Source organism: Coniosporium apollinis (assembly GCF_000281105.1).
Source record: "Coniosporium apollinis CBS 100218 chromosome Unknown supercont1.33, whole genome shotgun sequence".
In the NCBI taxonomy this organism is placed as follows: domain Eukaryota; kingdom Fungi; phylum Ascomycota; class Dothideomycetes; genus Coniosporium; species Coniosporium apollinis.
Genome location: NW_006913295.1, coordinates 322,282 through 342,028, shown reverse-complemented (window position 1 = coordinate 342,028; position 19,747 = coordinate 322,282). Strand labels below are relative to the sequence as shown.

At 54.9% G+C, this 19,747-nt stretch overlaps 9 protein-coding genes across 9 annotated transcripts; 5 read left to right on the top strand and 4 right to left on the bottom strand.

Annotated features, from left to right (window-relative positions):
- Positions 1-845: 845 nt before the first annotated feature.
- W97_06605 (uncharacterized protein) lies at positions 846-2,422 on the top strand (the record flags this gene model as incomplete). The annotated part of the gene is made up of 5 exons (XM_007784479.1): positions 846-1,229; positions 1,279-1,490; positions 1,546-2,080; positions 2,139-2,257; positions 2,335-2,422. 5 exons carry the CDS (start codon positions 846-848, stop codon positions 2,420-2,422), a joined length of 1,338 nt encoding a protein of 445 aa, XP_007782669.1.
- Positions 2,423-2,770: 348 nt separating this feature from the next.
- On the bottom strand, positions 2,771-4,239 carry W97_06604 (uncharacterized protein; the record flags this gene model as incomplete). Its single annotated transcript, XM_007784478.1, has 2 exons — positions 2,771-3,808; positions 3,904-4,239. 2 exons carry the CDS (start codon positions 4,237-4,239, stop codon positions 2,771-2,773), a joined length of 1,374 nt encoding a protein of 457 aa, XP_007782668.1.
- Positions 4,240-4,673: 434 nt separating this feature from the next.
- Positions 4,674-5,820, top strand: W97_06603 (uncharacterized protein; the record flags this gene model as incomplete). Its single annotated transcript, XM_007784477.1, has 4 exons — positions 4,674-4,709; positions 4,767-5,424; positions 5,488-5,638; positions 5,688-5,820. 4 exons carry the CDS (start codon positions 4,674-4,676, stop codon positions 5,818-5,820), a joined length of 978 nt encoding a protein of 325 aa, XP_007782667.1.
- A 141-nt stretch (positions 5,821-5,961) lies between these two features.
- Positions 5,962-7,134, bottom strand: W97_06602 (phosphotransferase enzyme family domain-containing protein; the record flags this gene model as incomplete). Its single annotated transcript, XM_007784476.1, has 2 exons — positions 5,962-6,981; positions 7,036-7,134. The coding sequence occupies 2 exons, from the start codon at positions 7,132-7,134 to the stop codon at positions 5,962-5,964; spliced, it is 1,119 nt and encodes a 372-aa protein (XP_007782666.1).
- Positions 7,135-7,819: 685 nt separating this feature from the next.
- On the top strand, positions 7,820-9,131 carry W97_06601 (uncharacterized protein; the record flags this gene model as incomplete). The annotated part of the gene is made up of 2 exons (XM_007784475.1): positions 7,820-8,470; positions 8,586-9,131. 2 exons carry the CDS (start codon positions 7,820-7,822, stop codon positions 9,129-9,131), a joined length of 1,197 nt encoding a protein of 398 aa, XP_007782665.1.
- Positions 9,132-12,276: 3,145 nt separating this feature from the next.
- Positions 12,277-12,755, bottom strand: W97_06600 (uncharacterized protein; the record flags this gene model as incomplete). The annotated part of the gene is made up of 2 exons (XM_007784474.1): positions 12,277-12,622; positions 12,676-12,755. The coding sequence occupies 2 exons, from the start codon at positions 12,753-12,755 to the stop codon at positions 12,277-12,279; spliced, it is 426 nt and encodes a 141-aa protein (XP_007782664.1).
- A 948-nt stretch (positions 12,756-13,703) lies between these two features.
- W97_06599 (uncharacterized protein) lies at positions 13,704-14,649 on the top strand (the record flags this gene model as incomplete). Its single annotated transcript, XM_007784473.1, has 2 exons — positions 13,704-13,874; positions 13,957-14,649. 2 exons carry the CDS (start codon positions 13,704-13,706, stop codon positions 14,647-14,649), a joined length of 864 nt encoding a protein of 287 aa, XP_007782663.1.
- Positions 14,650-15,562: 913 nt separating this feature from the next.
- On the top strand, positions 15,563-17,109 carry W97_06598 (uncharacterized protein; the record flags this gene model as incomplete). Its single annotated transcript, XM_007784472.1, has 2 exons — positions 15,563-15,830; positions 15,887-17,109. 2 exons carry the CDS (start codon positions 15,563-15,565, stop codon positions 17,107-17,109), a joined length of 1,491 nt encoding a protein of 496 aa, XP_007782662.1.
- A 236-nt stretch (positions 17,110-17,345) lies between these two features.
- Positions 17,346-19,232, bottom strand: W97_06597 (inosine-5'-monophosphate dehydrogenase; the record flags this gene model as incomplete). Its single annotated transcript, XM_007784471.1, has 3 exons — positions 17,346-18,487; positions 18,688-18,996; positions 19,046-19,232. 3 exons carry the CDS (start codon positions 19,230-19,232, stop codon positions 17,346-17,348), a joined length of 1,638 nt encoding a protein of 545 aa, XP_007782661.1.
- Between the last annotated feature and the right edge of the window lie 515 nt (positions 19,233-19,747).

Below are 19,747 nucleotides of genomic sequence, written 5' to 3'. Positions count from 1 at the left end.
ACTCGCTAACCACATATGTACGTTGCAAGGCGTCCAGGATATCGACATCCGAGCCTTGTAAAACTTCCGCCAAAGAGCCAAGCCGCTGTACCCGGCCAACGCTGGCTCTCCTCTTCCACCGCCATGGGGTCGGATACAAGCCAGCGAGCTTATCGAAGCCTGGATGCATGGCCACCATGACTCGAAAAGATCCTTGGGCCAGCAGTTTTTATTTATGGGAGCTTGGTTCTGGTAGTACAGCTCCTGCTCTCTCTCAATTGCTTTGGCCGTAATCTCTCGTCCACAAGTCGTCATGGCAATCAAGACCACCTTACGTCCTTCAACTGAGATGAAGAAGAAAGATATTGAGCAGGTGGAGGTTGCCAGTGTTCCTCCACCTCATGTTGCTATCGCCTCGGATGATACTCGAGTCTCGGCCAAGACTTGGGTTGTCATTTTTGTAGGTGTCCACTCGCAACTTACAGTCTTCTACTTTGCTAACCTTTCCCAGATTCTGTCGTCAACCTTTGGGTTATCTTTCTGGCCTGTCCCTACGACAGCCGCTATGCAAGGGATCCTCGGCACCAAGCTTGGTTCTGCTACGTCCGTCTACTGGTACAGTGAGTGGATAGTGGTAAATCCTCTTCACGCTTATATTGACTCAGAACAGTACCGGCGTATACCACCGCTAACGCTCTCGGCTTCCTGATTGCTGGAGCTAACAGCGACCTCTTTGGCCGACGGCTGTTTTTGTACGTCTGTCCTCTGGGCCATTCTGGTCGGTAACACTAACTTACAGCTGCAGGCTTGCCGGTAACGTGATCTGCTGCCTCGGATTCATCGTTTCTGCGACCGCAAAAGGCCACATGCAGTTCACAGCCGGTCTGGCAATCGCCGGATTCGGAGGCGGACCATGCCAAATGGCCATGTGCTCAATCCCTGAGCTCATGCCCAATAAGTACCGCCACATCGGCATCACCATCTCCGATGGCTTCGTCTTCGTCATTGTTGTGATCGGTCCAGTCGTCGGACGCTACGCCATTGACAGCGGCGACAGCTGGAAATACGTCTATTGGGGAGGCTTTGTCGCGCAGTTCATCTCCATGGTCTGCCTCTACCTCTTCTACTTCCCACCGAAGCATCCGAAGGGCGTGCCATGGAGAGACGCCATCAGTGGCCTCGACTACGTTGGAACGGCGCTGATCGTACCTGGTGTGTGTTTGGTCCTTGTCGGCATCATCGAGACTACCGTGAGTGACTATACCTGCATTTAGCGGACCTCACTTAACTTTACTACAGTACAAGAAAGCAACAAGCGCCTCAGTACTGGCACCCCTCATCGTCGGCTTCGTTCTCATCGCGCTCTTCTCATTCTGGGAGACCTTCTCCTCCGTCAAATATCCGCTCTGTCCGCCAAGAATTTTCAAATCCCACAACGGACGAGAATTCACCGTCCCCTTTATCCTGGCATTTATAGTCACAATGTTCTATTACGGAATCAACGTTATATAGTGCGTCTTACCCTCCGCTTCAAATTCAAAGCTGTATGTACTGATATCTGGGTAGCCCGACAATGCTGAACGTCTTTTACATCACTCCGACAACGTCACGCAGCGAGACTCTCCTTCTTACCCTCCCCGGCAATCTCGGCCTCGTTTTCGGCGCCATGCTCCTCATCTGCTTCGGAAATCTCTTCGGCCACTGGAAGTGGACGCTCGTAGGCTCCTGGATTGGCATGACAGTCTTCGGCGGCCTCATGGCGCTCGTAACGCCGTACAACAAGGGGATGATGATCGCTTTCACGTTCCTCGAGCAGACCTTCTTCGGCTGGGCCCAATATGAGAGCGTCGCCTTCACGCAGTTGGGCGTCCACCAGCATGATCTGGGCATGAGCGGCGGCCTGGCCGGCGTGGCGCGGTATGCGGGCGGAAGTCTAGCGCAAGCAATCTACGTCTCGATCCTCACAAACACGCAATCCGCGCGGGCCGCAGCGACGGTGCCGGCGGCGGCAGTTGCGGCGGGCCTCTCGTCCGAGAACGCGGCGTCGCTTTTGGCGGCTTTTCCGCTGGGGTCGGCGGCGCTGCAGGCGGTGCCGGGTGTGGTAGGTCTAATGCTGTCGCTTTTAATGCTGAGGAGAGTACAAGCTGACACGGTGGCAGAATGCGGAGATTCTTGGGGCCGCTGGTGAGGCTTTCAAGTGGAGTTATGCGCATGGGCTTAAGATGACGGCGCTGGCAAGTCTGTCGTTTGGGGGGCTAGGGCTGATTATGTGCTTGCTGTGAGTTCTCATCCCTTTTGCTTGAGCTGAGAGTGCAGCCGAAACGAGCGGGTATGCTGACGCTTGCGCTCTGCTAGGTGCGAGAACATCGACGCGAAGATGAATGATAAGACAGAAATTTTCTTGGAGAACGACGTTAATGCGGAGAAGAACGAGTTCCATTAGCCTTTGTTGGAGCGTAGAGGCTCTTCCTGCTTTCTGCCTTAGTTGTTAGCCGTATTGTAAGAAGTAGGCAACGCTTAGGCGCGAGTGCAGCTTGCGATTTCCATGTGCTAACGTGTTTGTATACATCATCCAGCACGTTAAAACAGAATAGTGAGATCTTCAGCAGGGGAGGTACCGCATCAGATCGCATGTGGAAATGCTCGTGGGGTTACTTGACCCCTTAAGTATGCATGAGACTTGGCTGAAAATCAATGCTAAAAGCATCTCACTGAAATCCAGAATACCTCAATAGGAATATCTTTTTTCACCCGCACCAGCAGCTATAGAGCCATCAATTCCCTCCCAATCCTACAACAAGTCCTCAATCGCCCTCCCTCCCAAACCCGGATCAACACCCCAAGCTCTGCAAATCTCCGCGTGCCTCTCATTGTATTTTTTATGCCTCTCCCTAAACCCCTCCGCAGCCTTCAGCGCATCCCGTCCCACCTGATGCCTATGCGCAGCATCCGGCCCATCCGCGACCCTCACAAACCGCGCATACGTCCACATCTCCGGCAGCGGCGTATGCTGCGTAAGACCCTGCCCGCCAAACATCTGCATGCACTCGTCGATGATCCTGGCCGCCTGGATCGGCACGAGGATCTTGCTCTGCGCAATGGCGTATTTCCCTGCTTTGTTGCCGTGGATGTCCATCGTGTCGGCTGCGTTCAGCACGACGAGCCGCATGCTGTCGATCCCCATGCGCATGTCGGCAATGCGCTCGATGTTGCTGTCGAAGGCGCCGATGAGCTTGCCGCGGGGTTTCTTGGCAGGGTCGATGGCGTGGATCAGCGCGAGCTCGTAGGCGCGCTCGGATTGCCCGATGAGCCGCATGCAGTGGTGGATGCGTCCCGGGCCGAGCCGGCCCTGTGCGATTTCGAAGGCGCGGCCGGGCCCGAGGATTATGTTGGCGGCTGGGACGCGTACGTCTTCGTAGATGTATTCGCCGTGCCCTTCGGGCGCGTGGTCGTAGCCCATGATGGTGAGGTTGCGCGTCATGGTTAGCCCCTTGGAGCGCGCGGGCACGATCACCGTCGTGTGCCGGTTCCAGGGATTCGGGTTCTCGGGGTCCGAGCATGCCATCAGGATGTAGAAACCCAGCTCTGGGTTCCACTGCGCATTGCCGTAGAGCTTGCGCCCGTTGATGATGCACTCGTCGCCCTCGATGCGGAGGGAGCAGCCGATGTTGGTCGCGTCGGAGGAGGCGCGGTCGGGCTCCGTCATTGAGTAGGCCGAACACATGGTGCCTTCCATGAGAGGTTTCAGCCATTGCTCTTTTTGGGCGGGGGTGCAGTATTTAGCGAGAAGCTCGATGTTGCCGGTCTCGGGCGCGTGGCAGTTCATTGTCTGAGGTCACGTTAGCCCGCTGTCCTTAGAGTCCAGTTCCCAGACATCTATCTCAGCTGTCACCGGCACCACCGGAACATAGCAAAACAACCCACCTGCGCAGCCCAATAACACCGCCCCATAATCTCCGCACAGCACGCATACTCCAGATTCGTCAACCCCGGACTCTCCTCAAAGTGATTCGGCAGAAACAGATTAAACAGTCCCAAGCTCTTCGCCTTCTTGCGCAGCTCATGCATCAGCTTGGGCGTCTTCCACCGGTCCTGGGCTAGCTGCGCCCGCATCACGGGCTCCGCGGGGATGCATTCTGTCTCAACCCAGTCGTGGACTTTCTGGATGATGGGGATGGCGAAGGGGCGGAGCTTGGATTTCACCCAGGGCGGGAGGCGGAGGAAGGCGGGATGGTCGGGGGATGGGGTTTGGGAGGACATTGTGGTGATAGTATTGGTATTGATGATGGCTGTAGGAGCTGTAAAGGGACTGATAGCTTAGGAGCAGTTCATGGCGGTTTGAAACTACTCGGCTGTTCTGCTTTGCGCGTCGAGGCTACTCGGATCATGTTGGCTATGCGGGTACAGCTGCTGGCGTGGAAGAGCTGGGTTCGCTGCAGTCGGAGCTGTGGCCGAGGAAACCCGGGGGAGGTTAACCGCGATCTGCGGACCCTGAACAGCATGACTCGCGTGCAGCTCGCTTGCCGGGCTCATGCTCCTTACCCCGGATTTCCCCAGGTGCCGCTCAGTGCGGAAAGCTTCGTCCGCCAGCTGGAGACCTCAACCTCAGCCGCAGGCGGGGCAGCATAAGCCATCAGGTCTCAAGGCCAAGATGGACGTACCTTCTCGTCATGTACTCACATACTCAAACGACAATGGCTGACGAAGGATTCGCCGCACCCTGGCTCGAGGTATGTCCCCAAGCTCTCATACCTAACAGCAAGGGAACATGCTGACACCTCACCCAGTTCGAAGAAGAATTCGGCCAGCGACCGCTCCTTCACGGCCCCCTCGACAACATCTTCAGCGGCTGGGCGGCAATCGGTGGCGTCCTGGTCTCAAAATACACCTTCCCGCCGCCAGACCCCTCTGTCAAGACATACGACCGCACAATCGACGGCCCCGGTGGCCCTCTCAAGCTCCGTGTGTACACCCCCGATGGCTATACGCCCAGCAGTAAGCCTGTAGGGCTCTACATGCACGGCGGCGGCTGGGCGATCGGGGATCTCGACATGGAAGACGGCGACTGTCGGCGCATTGCCAAGGGCATAGACGTCGTGATTGTAGCTGTGGACTACAGGCTTACGCCCAAGCACAAGTTTCCGGCGCAAAATGAAGATTGCTTCGCTGCGTATCGGTGGGTGCTCGGGAACGCTGAGAGTCTGGGCGGGGTGCAGGGGAAGGTGTTTGCGATTGGCGCGTCGGCGGGCGGCGGGCTGGCGCTGGGAACAGCGTTGAGGGCCGTTGATGAGGGACTGGGAGAGAGTTTGGTGGGGGTGGTTGCGCAGATGCCGGTGGCTGTGCATCCGGGTGCTGCGCCGGAGCACCTGCGCTCGGATTACACAAGTTATGATGAGAATGCCGAGATGACTGTTAATACGAAGAGCGCGATGGCTGCGTTTTGGGGTGAGTTTTCGCTCTTGAGCGATAAACAGGCGTCGAAAAGCGTAGGCTAACGGCTGCGTCCAGATGCCTTAGATGCGCCGCCCGATGATAAGTACACTTCGCCACTATTGCACGATAAGCTGGGGAGAGTGAAGAAGGTGTACATCACTGGCGGCACAATGGACACTCTTAGGGATGACGCGAGGCTTCTCAAGCGCGTCTTGGACGAGAGCGGGTGGGTCTCCCTCGACAATGAAGCCAGCCACCTGCTAACCGTCCCCCAGGGTCCCCAATAAATTCAATGAATACGAAGGGTATCCGCATTACTTTTGGACGTTCCCATCGAAAACGTTGGATGAGCCGAGGAACGAGTACTTTGAGAATCTGCTGAAGGGAGTGGGTTTCGTTCTGTCGTAGATGAAGCCGTCTGAGCGATGTGATGGTATTTCAAGCAGAGATATGCGCGTTTTCATATTACGCAAACATCTCAATAGCTCCTTTGCTCCTTTGCTTGATGTTCCGACAGTCATATAGTTTTTATCGGTCTCACAAGCCAATCTACAACCTCGCCCTCACCTCGCCCTCCTCCCTCGCCTCCTCAACCAACCTCCACGCAATCTCAGCAAACGGCCTCATCTCCTGCCCATACCTATACGCATCCTTACTACTCGCCTGCCTCGTCGCAAACCTCGCCGCAATCCCCTGAAAAATGACACTATCCCTAAACGCCGCAAACGCCTTTCCCCACCCCAACTCGCTCCTCGGATCCCACCCCGCGACCTCCGCATACCACTTTATGCACTGCTCCTGGCTCGGCAGTCCCGGAAACTCGGCGTGGCCGGGCCGGAAGGCGGGGTTCGAGTGCATGCGGGCGCAGTCGGGCGAGTAGGACGTGATTGTCCACGGAGCAATGAGGTTGCAGAGGTCGCTGAGCGGGTGGCCTATTGTTGCCATCTCCCAGTCTAGGATCCCGATGACGCGTGGTTCGGTTTTGTGGAAGACGAGGTTGTCGATCTTGTAATCGCCGTGGATGGGGACGCCTCTATCCTTTGGCTGTCTACTGGGGTCCGCGAAGAACGCGAGCAGAGCTTCGAGACGCGGGATCTGGCCCACAGGCTCCCCGGTCTCAACGTCGGTGATGGCGGCTTGCGAGGCGCTGAGCGCGGTAAAGGTTTTGATCTGGCGGTTGTAAAACCCGGCGGGCTTCCCAAACGTCGCCAAGCCTATAGCAGCAGGATCAAGCCGATGCAATTTCGCAAGCGTGCGCACGGCATCGTGCCACATCTCCCTCCGCTCCTCCGGACTGACGCCCGGGAACCAGGGCTTCTCGAAGATGCGACCGTCGAGGAAGGACATGATGTAGAAGGGGCTTCCAATGACGCTGGAGTCTTCGCATAGGCAGTATGCCTTTGGGACTGGGACGTCGGTGGCCTCGAGCGCGTGGATGATGCGGTGTTCGCGGTCGACTTGGTGCGCGGTTTTGGAGAGGAGCTTTCCGGGAGGCTTTTTGCGAAGGACATAGCGCGAGCCGGTGGGGGAGGTGAGGAGGTAGGTTGGGTTGCTTTGGCCGAAACCGAACTGGGGAGGGTTTTAGAACTGGTGTTTTAGTGGACTGAGGAAAGTTACACGCACTTGTTTGATTGTTAAGGGGGTTTTGATCTCGGGGACATTGCTCTTGATGAACTTCTCTAGCGAGGCTAGGTTTATCGGCTGGCGAACTTCGCCTGCCATGGCAACTGAGCAGTTGGTGTTTCTCGGGTATTTACGCGTTCAAGCTGGTTTCAGAACTTGATATACTAAGACGTTGACGCAGACTCGCGAAGGAGGTTATTGCTAAAAAGAGCAACGTATTTGCGGGAACGTGAACAACGATGATATTGGAGAAATTTACTACCTTCGTAGTATAGTAATATGTACAATTTCAAGCCCTACATTGTGTGAAATTGATGCGGCCGGCGACAGTACCACAACTCCTACATTTGCTGTTGATGCGGCCTCGGTCATGCTCGAGCGAGCAGGGGGAGCTCGATAGCCGTGAGAGCTCCAACCTAAGTAGACTATACCACATACGAGTTAGTGTCACAGCTCCCTCCCGACTTCCTCTTGCACCGGGAATGCTTTCCCGCACGTCAACTCCATCACGGCTGAGCCAGGCACGGCGTCTCCACGCAGCGCTTCTAGAACAAGGCTCATGCAATATCGTCAGCGGCCGACTAGAGATCTGCAGTCTAAGGAGTTATGTGCAGGTAGGCTCGACAAGGCGACGCGGGGCATGTTTACCAGCCGCGGGGCAGGTGGGTGCTTTCCTATGCAGGTTCAAGCTCATGAAGATTCCTTTACGTTCCTACAAAACTTTTCTTTGTTCGTGTCTCAGTTCCTTCTATCTTTTCGAGCATCTCAGTCGCATTGTCTCGCTATGGGTAGTACGAACGAACCGGGCAACCACGCCCTCATCTTTGGCGCCTCTGGCATCACCGGCTGGGCCATCACGAACGCTCTGCTCTCCGACTATCCCTCTCCCGATGCCTTCTCCAAAGTTACAGCCCTGACGAACCGGCCTCTGAGCAAGGAGCAGGCGCAATGGCCAGAAAGCAGCAAGCTCCAGCTCGTCAGCGGCATCGACCTGCTCATGGACGGAGGCCAACAAGGTCTCGAAAAAGAGATGCAATCAAAGATCGGCGATATGTCTACGGTCTCACACGTCTACTTCTTCTCGTACGTGATGGACCTCGATCCTGCAAAAGAGATCTCCATCAATGTGACCCTGCTCGAACGTGCCGTGACAGCCGTCGAGAACCTCTCCAAGAATCTCAAATACGTCGTCCTGCCGACCGGCACCAAGGCCTACGGTGTGCACTTGATCGACAAGTTTCCCTTTACGCCGCCGCTCGCGGAGAACCTGCCCCGCATCCCCGAGCCGTATGCGAGCGAGATGTTCTATTACAACCAGCTCGATATGCTAGCTTCGCTGGCGAAAGGCAAGCAATGGACGTGGTGCGAGGTCAGGCCGGATGTAGTGGTCGGATTTGTGCCGAACAACAACGTGTACTGTCTCGCGCAAGCATTGGTAAGAGCGCCCCCAGTTGTTCCCCAAATCCTTCTCAAAACCTCCCTTCTCCCATCTCCTATCCTTACTATCACGACCGCCTATCTGCTATGCGCAATATAGCTAACAACAGCAGGCACTCTACCTCTCCTGCTACGCCGCCGTCGCCGGCCCCGGCGCCTCCGTCGAATTCCCCGGCACCGCCGCCTCCTGGACCATCCTCAGCAACGACAGCAGCCAAGACATCCTGGCCAAATTCAGCATCTGGGCCTCGCTGCACCCCTCCGAAACTGGTGGCCAAGCCTTCAACGTCGCCGACAACGCGCGCCCGTCCTCCTGGTCCGAGAAGTGGCCCGTCATCTGCGAGTTCTTTGGGCTGAAAGGCGTCGGCCCGCCTCCAAACGGGGGCTCCGGACCCCAGCCGGGAGAGTACCTGGTGGAACATGTGGAGACGTGGAGGGAGTTGGAGCAGAAGCATGGGCTGCAGAAGGGGAGGGTTGAGGGGAATGAGCGGAGTTTTGGCGGGTTTCCATATTTTATTATGACAATGTTTAATTTTGATCGGCAGATGGATATGAGTAAGCTGCATGAGACGTGGGGGGATGAGAAGGTGGAGACGGATGCAAAGGGGGCGTGGTGGACGGCTTTTGAGCGGTTTAGGAGGGCGAAGATCATTCCGTAAGTGAGGGGGTGCCTCGCCCAGGACATTCAATGCTTACCTGGTTGCGTGTCGAGTGGGAGGGATGTACTGGAGGCGTCGCTTGTGGTTTTTTGCTCGACTGTGAAATGGTCTGTTTCTGCTCATCGTGCAGGATCCTCATTGGAAAGCGCGGGTCTCTCCAAACATTGTTATAAAGATGGCTTCTAAGCCAGGTCGGCAACGTCCCTTTTCCCATCGTTGCGATGACCGAATCCGGAGTTTCTCAGACTGCCCGTAGGTACTCCCTTTTTCCACCGTCGCTATGCAAGATGAACACGAAACGCAGCCGCTCGTCTGGTCTTGGGAACTCAAACGCCCCTACGCTGATAAACTGAATCTCATTCCATACATACCAATCGAGTCCCATTGAACTTTGAAGTCAAGAGTTAGGTCAACCGTTTTCTCACTTTCCAGCCAACGAGACCTATATGACTAGATATCCTTTCGACACACCGATTAGTACATGGATGCAGTAGCAGCTGTTGTACAGTTGCGATCGTCAAGCGTATACATCCAGCTTAACTTCTACGCCGACAGTTACGCCGCGAGAACAATCCGCAGTCTTTTGTTAACGATCAGATGATTCTCCTCGTTCTCGATCTCATAAGCTTCTTATCAAAAACAGCGTTCTAGCTCAAACACATACTGCTCAAAGAACTGCCGCGTATGCACATCTGGTGAACTTTATCGTTGGCTGAAAATAATCCTCTTCAGTGGAAAGAATTTTTCGCAAATTGAAAAATTGTTGACACAGCCTTATCCCAGCCAATCGACCATGGTGAAGTCTTGTAGATCATATCTCGTCAAGCCATCCTCAGATCCCTCATCAAATCCCTCCCCATATTCCTTCTCGTTTTCCTCCGCAGATACCTCTTCAGATCCATCACCAGATCCATCCTTGCGTCTTATCCTGCCAGGCTCGAAACACGAATTGTAAATGTCCCATTCGTTTCGTTCTTTCACTCCATCTAGTCTTCTTTTCTCTCTTTCCTCCTTTTCTCTTTTCCTCTTCCGCTCCAATATCCATTGGCAGGAGTAACAGATCTTCTTCCTCTTGAAAATCCGCACAAATCTCCGCCACTCTTTGAACACCCTTTGTTCACCTTCATCAAACGGTCCATACGGGCTCTTTCCCAGTCGGACTCGTTCCACCGCTTGCATCCATACCTCCTCCCCGCCCTGGTCCACACACGCATAATGCCGCAGCCACCAGGTTTCGGAGCATACGACCCAGCTTTTGTCACAGGTTGTAATAACCGGCTTCGTCATGTGCATATAAAGCTTGATCACAGCTGCCTCGGTCCATTCTCCGCCTAGATATCGGATCTCGTTAAGAACTGGAACTTCCTGTCGTGCGAACTCTCCAAGGTCCGTGCCCATCTGCTGGAGAGCAGTCAGATAGGCGCTCCAGGAAAGGGGATCCCTCAATGCAATCGTCGTTAAGCATTGGTCGATAACGTTACCATCCGGGTACTTCCAATCGCACGGGAGCTCCACCTTAGAATGGAGTGTCTCCAGTGTGTCCATCCGCCACATTAGCACTGTGCAGTTCTCAATGAACATTTTCCACCTTCTCTCGATACTCCTACGCCCCGCTTTGTCCCTGACAAGAATGGACTGCTGGGTCCACTCATTCATCAACAGTGATAAAGCTCTGCAGATGGCTAACCCGTCACAATACTTGGTGAAGAAATTTCTGATGGGCGCTGGATTTGGCGCCCAGAGTAAGGCTTCGGCCAGGCGGTTGCCTCACCAGTTAAAGCCTAGGTCTTCGGAGCTAATGCGGCGAACGATCTCGTTCATCAACCAGATCGCTGGACTCCTAAAATCCGTTCCCGGAACGCCCTCCACTTCAAATAAACCGCGGAACTCAAAATAGGAATCGTGTTGCGAGGTTGTTACCACCTGATTCTCGAGGTCTGCTTCGGCTTCTAGTAAAATACGGATTGTATCCAGTTTGGTTGATGCAGATATTCCTATATCAGCATCCTGACAGAGGGCCCGCAAAGGTGTCCTTGGGAGTGGAGAACATCAGCTCCACTCCTAGAAGGTCGTGAGACCAATTCAATGTACAGGGAGGAGGCCCTTACTTTGCACCGAGGATGCCATCGAAAGAAGTACGAGCATTGGGGTCCGCTCCGGCAGAGATCAGGTACGAACATAGCTCGGGTGAGCAGCTTTTTGCAGCACACTTCGCATTGTTAGTACAAGGTCATTCTTCATCCAGAACATGCAGGTGTTTCCAATGCATACTGTCAAATTACTGGTCCCCGCATCCGAAATTAAAAAATTATCTGGGTGTAGTCTCGTCACTTACATGGAGTGGGGTGACTCCACTGAAGAAGTAGTCGTGGACCGAAGCCTGACCACTTTCTAGTAGTTGTCTGACGCTGTGGAGGTCTCCCTTCCAGCAGAAACCAAAGATAGGCGAGTCATGTGGTACATGCTATAGAAAGTCAGACAACGAAACTTATACCAGGACATACAGACATTCATCGTGTTCAAACAAAACTTCCAGCCCGCGTGACTCGAAAGACCACGTTCGGCGATCACAAGTGACGAGAAGCCGCACTTCAGCAGCCACCATGATGGTTCAAAGCGGAAGGTGGTTCGGAACTCCGTCTCATGTCTAGACGATCCAGGAGCCGTGTGCCAGATTGCGTACCGTCTCGACGAGCACCAGAGGGTCCCAAAGGGTGTCGAAGTTCGGGTCAGGTTATCGTTCAGCAATCTGGTTCTTTTGTTTCGATAGTGAGTATTGAGTCCCTCCTTATCACTGCTGCGCCTGATCTGATCCTGAGTAGTTAGAGTGACGCTGTGTCTATCAAGCACTTTTTGCACTGCCTTGTGGAGTTCCTCTCTTAAAACATGACGTAGAATTGGAGGATTGAGAGAGGCAATCAATCGGTGAGTCTCGGCGGGGACTTCCGACAGGTGTCTTGACAGCTCGGTGCTTCTCATATCTATGTGAGACATTTGAGTTTGGAGCTCAGCGACAGCTTGCACAAGTGTGAGAAGCTGGCGGTCCTGACTTTCGTGATAACTGTTCTCTGAACGACTGAAGGATATATTGTCAGTCCCTTGATGTCCGGAGCTCCCATAGCAGTGCCAATAGTAATACCACTGCCTACCTCAGAGAACTCTGCAGTGCCAATATTAATGTGGTCTTAGCTTCCTGTAATCTCGCGCGGAAATCCTTCATCTTTTCGCTTTTCGAGACACTCCGTATTGCATTCCATTTTCTTTGAAAACTGTTCCGCATGGCGAACCCGGGCGCAAGATCATCGACAATGGCTTGCAGGGCCAGAAGTTCCTGATGACACCCTTGCAAGGCAGCTGCTACTTCTTGGTGTGGGCCGTATAGCTCTTGGTTGTGCTGTATACTTTTCCGCACGGTTTCCAGAACCTGCAGGTCTTTCAATATGGATTTGATATCTTCTGGAGCATTGCGGATCGAGCTGAAGAGACCACACCTGTAAGGACCTTAGTACGCAGAGGTAAGTTGCGAAGCTGTGAGCCAACGTACAGCTTGTTGATGCTATCAGCGAGCTGGATGGTGAGGGAAACGATGGCGATGACGCTCGCAGGCCCTGACAGCCCGTCCATCACGATGTGAGTTGATAAGGGGGTTGAGAGATGAAATTAACTACAGCTGTGCCATAGCTCCCTCTTGCTTTCATACACGATGAGGAGATAGCGCACGAGGCTGAGTTGAGGCTGAGCCGCCCGGTCGGGAGCGAATCGCAATTGCAGCCTGCAGGACTTGGGCGCCTCCACCCCGAGGCGACGAACGGTCGTTCTGTAGTAACAATCATCCTTATCTTCATACAATCTTCCCTGGATATAGAAAGGGAATAAGCCACAGCTTCATGGAAAATGGCCCTACGGCGACTCTACTGGCTGCACTGATGTCTGCCAGCAGGATATGTAGCTTGAGAAGTGGTGAATTGAATACAGCTTAACGTATAGCGGCCTTCCAGAAGGTTACATGCCCGTATACCTACCTACGGGGCTTGCCAAGGTTCAAGTAACCCAGCGGGCATGCCGGCCTACATGCTGCAGAGAACGTATGTATCCGCATTCCGCCATGGCGGATAGGGAGAGCCATTGACAAGATGGGACGATTCGACGGCCACATCACCGTACTTTTGCACGCCTCCTTCGGAGTGTCCGCAGTTATGTTTACAGCATGAAACCCTCTAAGTATTGCAACATCGGCCTTCTTTGCAGGCCAAGACCACCGGAGAAATTGGTCCGCCCACTCCCTGATGGCTTGGTCTCCATGCTTCGCTGCACTTCACATCTAAAAGACTTGCGCGGCCTCGAGTTTTGAGATGTATTCAGTCGATCCTTTTCGGAGGCTGGCGCCTGGTTCTCGTCGTTTGTTCAGCGTGGGCCTTGTTAGAATAGTCCCTACTCAAGACCTGTCAGCCTCAAGCTCAACATTTCCAATCACGGACTTCTGCCGGAACGTCCCTTCTGTTCTGTGACAATTCAACTCCCTCAAGCTGCTTCTCCACTGCCGGACTATTGATGCAACGAGATTGACGGATTATGCTACGCCTCCGGTTCTGGCTACTCCTACTCACCAACGCTCTGATAGCACAAGCACTACCAACGCAAGAGAGGCGAGATGCCGACTTCGCAAGCGTCAGGACAGAATTAGCCCACGACCGTAGCGGCAAGCGGCGTGACCCCCTCGACAAATATTTCCACGAGTCCACCGTCAGTCCCTCACTATCCCTCTCCCCTCCCCTCCCCCTGCCCCCCATCTCTTCCTCCCAACACACCCACTGACGCCCCCCAGTTCCACCCGCACTATGATGGCCGCTTCGCCGCCTCCAAGCTCCCTGAAGAGCAACGTAAACCAGCCCTGACAGCCCTCGTCCAAACCTACTTCTCAACCATGTCCACGATCGGCGCGCAAACCTGGATCATGCACGGCAGCCTGCTGGGCTGGTACTGGAACCGGCGGATCATGCCCTGGGACTCTGATGTCGATGTCCAGATGAGTGAGGATGGAATGAGGGAGTTGGCGGGGTACTACAATATGACTATGCATAATTTTGATTTCCCTAGCATGGAGGGGGATAGGAGGGGAAAGGGGAGAGGCGATGCGAAGGGGAAAAGAAGGAGCTACATGATCGAAGTCAATCCGCACTACACTAACGCCTCGACCGCGGACTTGCACAACGTCATCGACGCCCGCTGGATCGATACGGAGACGGGGCTGTTCATTGACATCACGACCCTGAGGCGGGATAGAGAGGCGGAGGCGAGGGGTTACAAGGGGCACATGTATTCGAAGGACAAGCATCTCATTCTGGAAGACGACATCTTTCCGCTCAGGGACAGCGTGTTTGAGGGCATGCCGGTGAAGATCCCGTACGCGTATGCGGAGCTGCTGGAGGGGGAGTATGGGAGGAAGGCGCTGGCGAGGTCGAGTGTGGAGAATCATCGCTGGGATCGGGAGAGGATGGAGTGGGTCAAGATTGTGTAGGAGGTTTCTCGTGGAAATTGTGGTTGGACAGATACCGTTGTCATGCTCACCCACAACAGATGGTGAAACACCCAACGTCTACAGAGCCGAAGGTCAAGCCGCCAGGCAGCGGACCTCAATGCGGTTGGCTATTAGACGTGAGCATGCCTCACGCTACCAAAGAGCTTGAACTGGCGAGAGATATTGAGAGACGAAGTCATGTATGGGTAGAATCTAATCTACTTTTATAGCATGCTTGAAGCGCCCTCCGCTAGTTGAGCGAGTTGTCATCCGACTGATTTCTTCTGTACTTGAGGCGGAAATTTTGAGAGAACCATAAAGATAGGTATGAAAGAAGTGCATTATGAGTTCTAGCCTAGGTTTGGTCCGAAAAGAAGCTACAAAGGCCCTTCTAAATGAAGATTGCAGTTCCGTCCACTAGGTTCAGGCGGAGAAACCGGCAACGCTTATTTTAAACGGCCCCCGGAAGCATTAAAGCCGGGGGAGGCATATGCGCGGAACGCGGAGATGGAGTCTGCGGAAAGACGGGAAGGGAAATCGGGATAAATTTGAACAAGGCACCTCGGTATGTATGCTATTAAGACTGCCAATCCCATCATTGCGATTGAGCATGGTATCGACGCGCTCAATTGTCATAGTACCAGCCGAGACAGTTGCCGCCATGTTTTTCTGATCCTTCCGCAGTTGACGTCTACGTAACAGAATGAGTCTTGACCCGGAACAAGAGTCCGTAAGCGGGGCGGGTATGGCCCTGGGGATGGGTCTCTGGTCTGGGGGAGGATGGACCAGATGGTCAAATACGTGTGGATGAGCGCTCATACTCACACTCTTGTTCCTCTCATCTTCAAAGATAATTCCACGAACCTTGTCATCCCACTATTTCCTCTTGTGTTGATCTCTTGACTGATCCATCATGACGGCCATTAAAATTCCCCTCGAGAAAGATACGGCTCTGGGACTTGAGAGATTGTCGGCTGAAGAGCGTCTGGAAGATGGGTCGTCTGTATCCCAGTTCGACCCGACGCTCGAGCGAAAGACAGTCCTCAGACTGGATCTGCTCTTGGTGCCGATGATGTGCATGATCTATCTCCTTGCGTTTCTGGATCGATCCAATATAGGCAACGCCCGTGTCGCAGGCCTCCAGAAGGACCTAGGTATAACAGATTACCAGTATCAGATTGGTAAGATCGTATTCCCGCTCCTCACCTCCAAGGTCATAATTAATAACCTCTCATAGCTATCACGGTCACCTACGTCCCATATATCGCCGCCGAGTTGCCCTCGAATCTCGTCTTGAAGACGGTCGGGCCGCGGTTGATGCTGCCAGGCATGTGTCTCTGCTGGGGCATCGTCACGGCACTGCAATCACAGGTGCACAACTTCGGAGGCTTGGTCGCCTGCCGCTTCTTCCTCGGGCTGCTAGAAGGTGGTCTCTTCCCCGGCATCGTGCTATATCTCTCTGGGTTCTACCGGCGCCACGAACTCCAAGTCCGAATTGCGCTCTTCTTCTCTGCCGCTGCCATGAGCGGCGCCTTCTCCGGCCTGCTTGCAGCTGCTATCATACAAATGGACGGAATTGGTAACCTCTTCGGATGGCAGTGGATATTCCTCCTGGAGGGGCTGTTTACGGTGGTCTTCGGCATCTTCGCCTTCTTCGTACTGCCAAATACGCCGCATCAAGTCCTCACATTCACCCCTGAGCAAGCCGATCACTGCATCCGCCGACTCGAGGCCGACGGACCGCCCGAGAGCGGGAAGTTCAGCTCCAAAGCCATGCTCTCCGCCTTCAAAGACCTACACATCTGGCTCAACTGCCTCGCCCTCTTCTGCAGTGGCACCTGTCTGTTCGGCCTCGCGTACTTCACGCCCAGCATCGTCCAGGGCCTCGGCTACAGCCAGACGCGAACACAACTGCTCACGGTCCCGCCCTTCGCCATCGCCTTCTTCGTCACCATGGCCGCGGCCTACATCGCCGACAGGTACCGCTGCCGCGGCCTCACCGCCATCGTCACCTTCTGTCTCGCCGTCGTCGGCTTCGCGCTGTTCCTGACCGGGACAACGATTGCGGTAAGATACACGGCGCTGTGCTTCATGGTCACGGGCACCTACTCCTCCGCTCCGAGTCTGATAAGCTGGATTCCGAATAACACCGCGGCGCACACACGACGCGCGACCGCTATCGCGATGGGCTTCGTTTCGACCAATGTGGGCGGCATTGTCAGCACGTGGATTTACCCCAAGACGTCTGCGCCGTATTACAGGTTTGCGGCGAGGTACAACCTTTCTCTCGTGTGCATCGCCATTGCGTTGATTGCCGGAGAAGTGGCCCTGTTGAGGTGGATGAATCAGCGGAAGGAGGAGAAGAGAAAGGACTTGCTGCAGGGTGTGGAAGGCTTATCACATGAGGACCAGTTCAACGAGCTGGGAGACCACCATCCCGATTTCAGATACACGCTCTGAGCAACGTGTGTCAAAGCGAGCGCAGAAGCATCTCATTTGCGGGGCCCCCTCTTGCTATAAAAGCACTTCTCTAGAGTTGATGCGTGTTAGACACTGTACAGAACCACATCAAAGCCTATGCTACGCCGACCTCATGAAACGTGCATCCATTGATCATCACATTTGAGCCCACGCCCCCCTTCCACCAACTCCAAACCGACTTTTCGCCAACCTTGGAACGCAACGCACCTCCCAGTCTACGAGTACAGCTTCTTGTCAAAGCTCTCCAACCCGTGCACGCCTCCCTCCGCCTGCGCACTCACCGTCCTAACCTCAAACCTCACACTTCCCTCCTCAACCCCCCTCCTCAACTCCGCGATGCTCTTGACCCCAATATCCTGGAGGCTATGCTGCACGCCCGCCATGAGGTACGGCACGAACCTCGTCACGGACCCGCGATCCTGCACGCTCCCCGACACGCCCTGCGCAACCAGCAGTCTGTCGCCTTCCGAGAAGTAGCGCGCCGTCCCCGCATTCGACGCTTTCGCGTCCTTCCCGCCAGCGCCGGCCTTCTTGTCCTCCATCGCATCAATACTCCCCATGCCCCTATACGCCTTGACCAACTTCCCCTCCCTGGACACAAAATACTGCCCGGGGCTCTCCGTCGTGCCCGCCAGCAACCCGCCCATCATGACCGTCGTCGCGCCCAGCGCAAGGCCCTTGACAATATGCCCGACGTTCTGGATGCCGCCGTCCGCGATACACGGCACCCCGAAGCGCGCGGCGAAGGAGGTGACGTTGTAGACGGAGGCCGCCTGGGGCCGCCCGACCGCCATGACCTCCTGCGTGATGCAGGCGCTGCCGCTGCCCATGCCGATGCGCAGCCCGTCACAGCCCGCGGCGATGAGGGAGGCGGCTTGCTCGCGCGTGACAACGTTGCCGCCTATGACGTCGAGAGCTGGATGTTCTTTTTTGATAAACTTCACCATGTCGATCTGGTACATGCTGTTCCCCTGGCTGGAATCTAGCACGACGATATCGAGCCCCGCATCCACGAGCTTCTGGAGCCGGGCCTTGTCGTCGGGACGCGTGCCGATTGCGGCGGCCGAGATGAGCTGTTTCGAGTGCGGCAGCTTGGAGGCGAGGGGGTAGTGGAGATTCTTCATCAAATCTGAGCGCGAGAGGAGGGCGACGAGGTTGAAGTTCGAATCGACAATCGGGAGTTTGCCTTTCTTCGATTTGCTCAGAATGGAGTTTGCTTCGAGGAGATCGACGCCCTCGGGGGCCGTCACCAAGTCGGTGGACATGACGGCTGTGACGGGGTCGTCGAGGTCGGCGTGGAATTGGATGTCGCGGGGGGTGATTATGCCGACGAGCTTGGAGCGGAGCTTGCCGTCCTCTGCGTGTTGCGCGATGTGTCAGTCAAGTGCCATGAAGGACATTGAGCATAAGATGGCCAGTGTTGCTCTTTCTCAGACAGAAATCTCCATAGAATTCCCCATTGCTTTACGCTGCGGATGAACGAAAGTTATAAAAGGGCTATTGTTTGAACATCATAGAAAGACCGTGCATATGCCGAAGACAAGATTGCGCGCTTACCAGTCACTGGGAAACCGCCGAAACCCCACTTCTCCTTAAGCGCCTTCGCCTCGCCCACAGTGGTCTTGGGCGAGATGACTACTGGGTCGAGTATGAAGCCGTTCTCGAAGCGCTTGACCTTGCGCACCATCTCAGCTTGCTCCTCGGCGGAGCAGTTGTGGTGGACGACGCCGAGGCCGCCCAGCAGGGCCATGTGGATGGCCATGTTGTGCTCGGTCACGGTGTCCATGGGGGAGGATACGAAGGGCGTCTTCAACGTGATGCGCTTGGTGACGGGCGTCTCGAGAGTGACCTGGGACGCGGCAAAGCCTGGGACTGGGTCAGAGAGTTTCGCGAAGGCTTTGACCGTGAGGTTTACCGATGTAGCCGGGCAGGATGAGGAAGTCATTGTAGGTCAGGCCGCCGTGGGTCTTGGAGTCGATGAGCGTCTTGACGTCTATGCCGTCTCGCTCGGGATACTCCTTCTTGAGGACATCAAGCGCGGAGGAAAAGTCCAAGACGTCTCGGCTTGGAGTCGCCATGGAGTCGCCATTAAGGATGGGCATTATGAGTTATGAGAGATGGAACTTTTGAGAAAAGGGAACCTGGGTATCTTGAGAGTGAAACACGATAGGAAAGGCGACAACACTGATATCTTGTGGGCAAGACGGCGGTGTTGGCGGGTCGAAGCGGTGAAACTTCTCCCAAGAAAGAAAAGAGAGAGGAAGCGTCGGGCAAGAAAATCGAGTCTTTGTGGCCGGCCCGTCGCTGGAGCTTGGACCGTTGCAGGCACGGCACAGTGTGGTCTGAAGCGACAGGGCTGCTGCAGGACTGATCTGCGCTAAAAGGCTTGGTCTGTTGACACCCAAAACATCTCTCTCCCGCCAGAGCTGGGACACAAATTTAGAGCTTCACGATCGCCGTCTGGGTCATGCATTTTCTGCTGTTCACGTCTTTGGTCTTTTGCACACCTTACTGTCATACTATCTCAGACCACTATCAAGCTGAAGCTGGCTAGACGCGACTGCATTCATGCCCTGACCGCGCGGGAAAGAACTTCCCCCCCTCGACCACTTTGAGC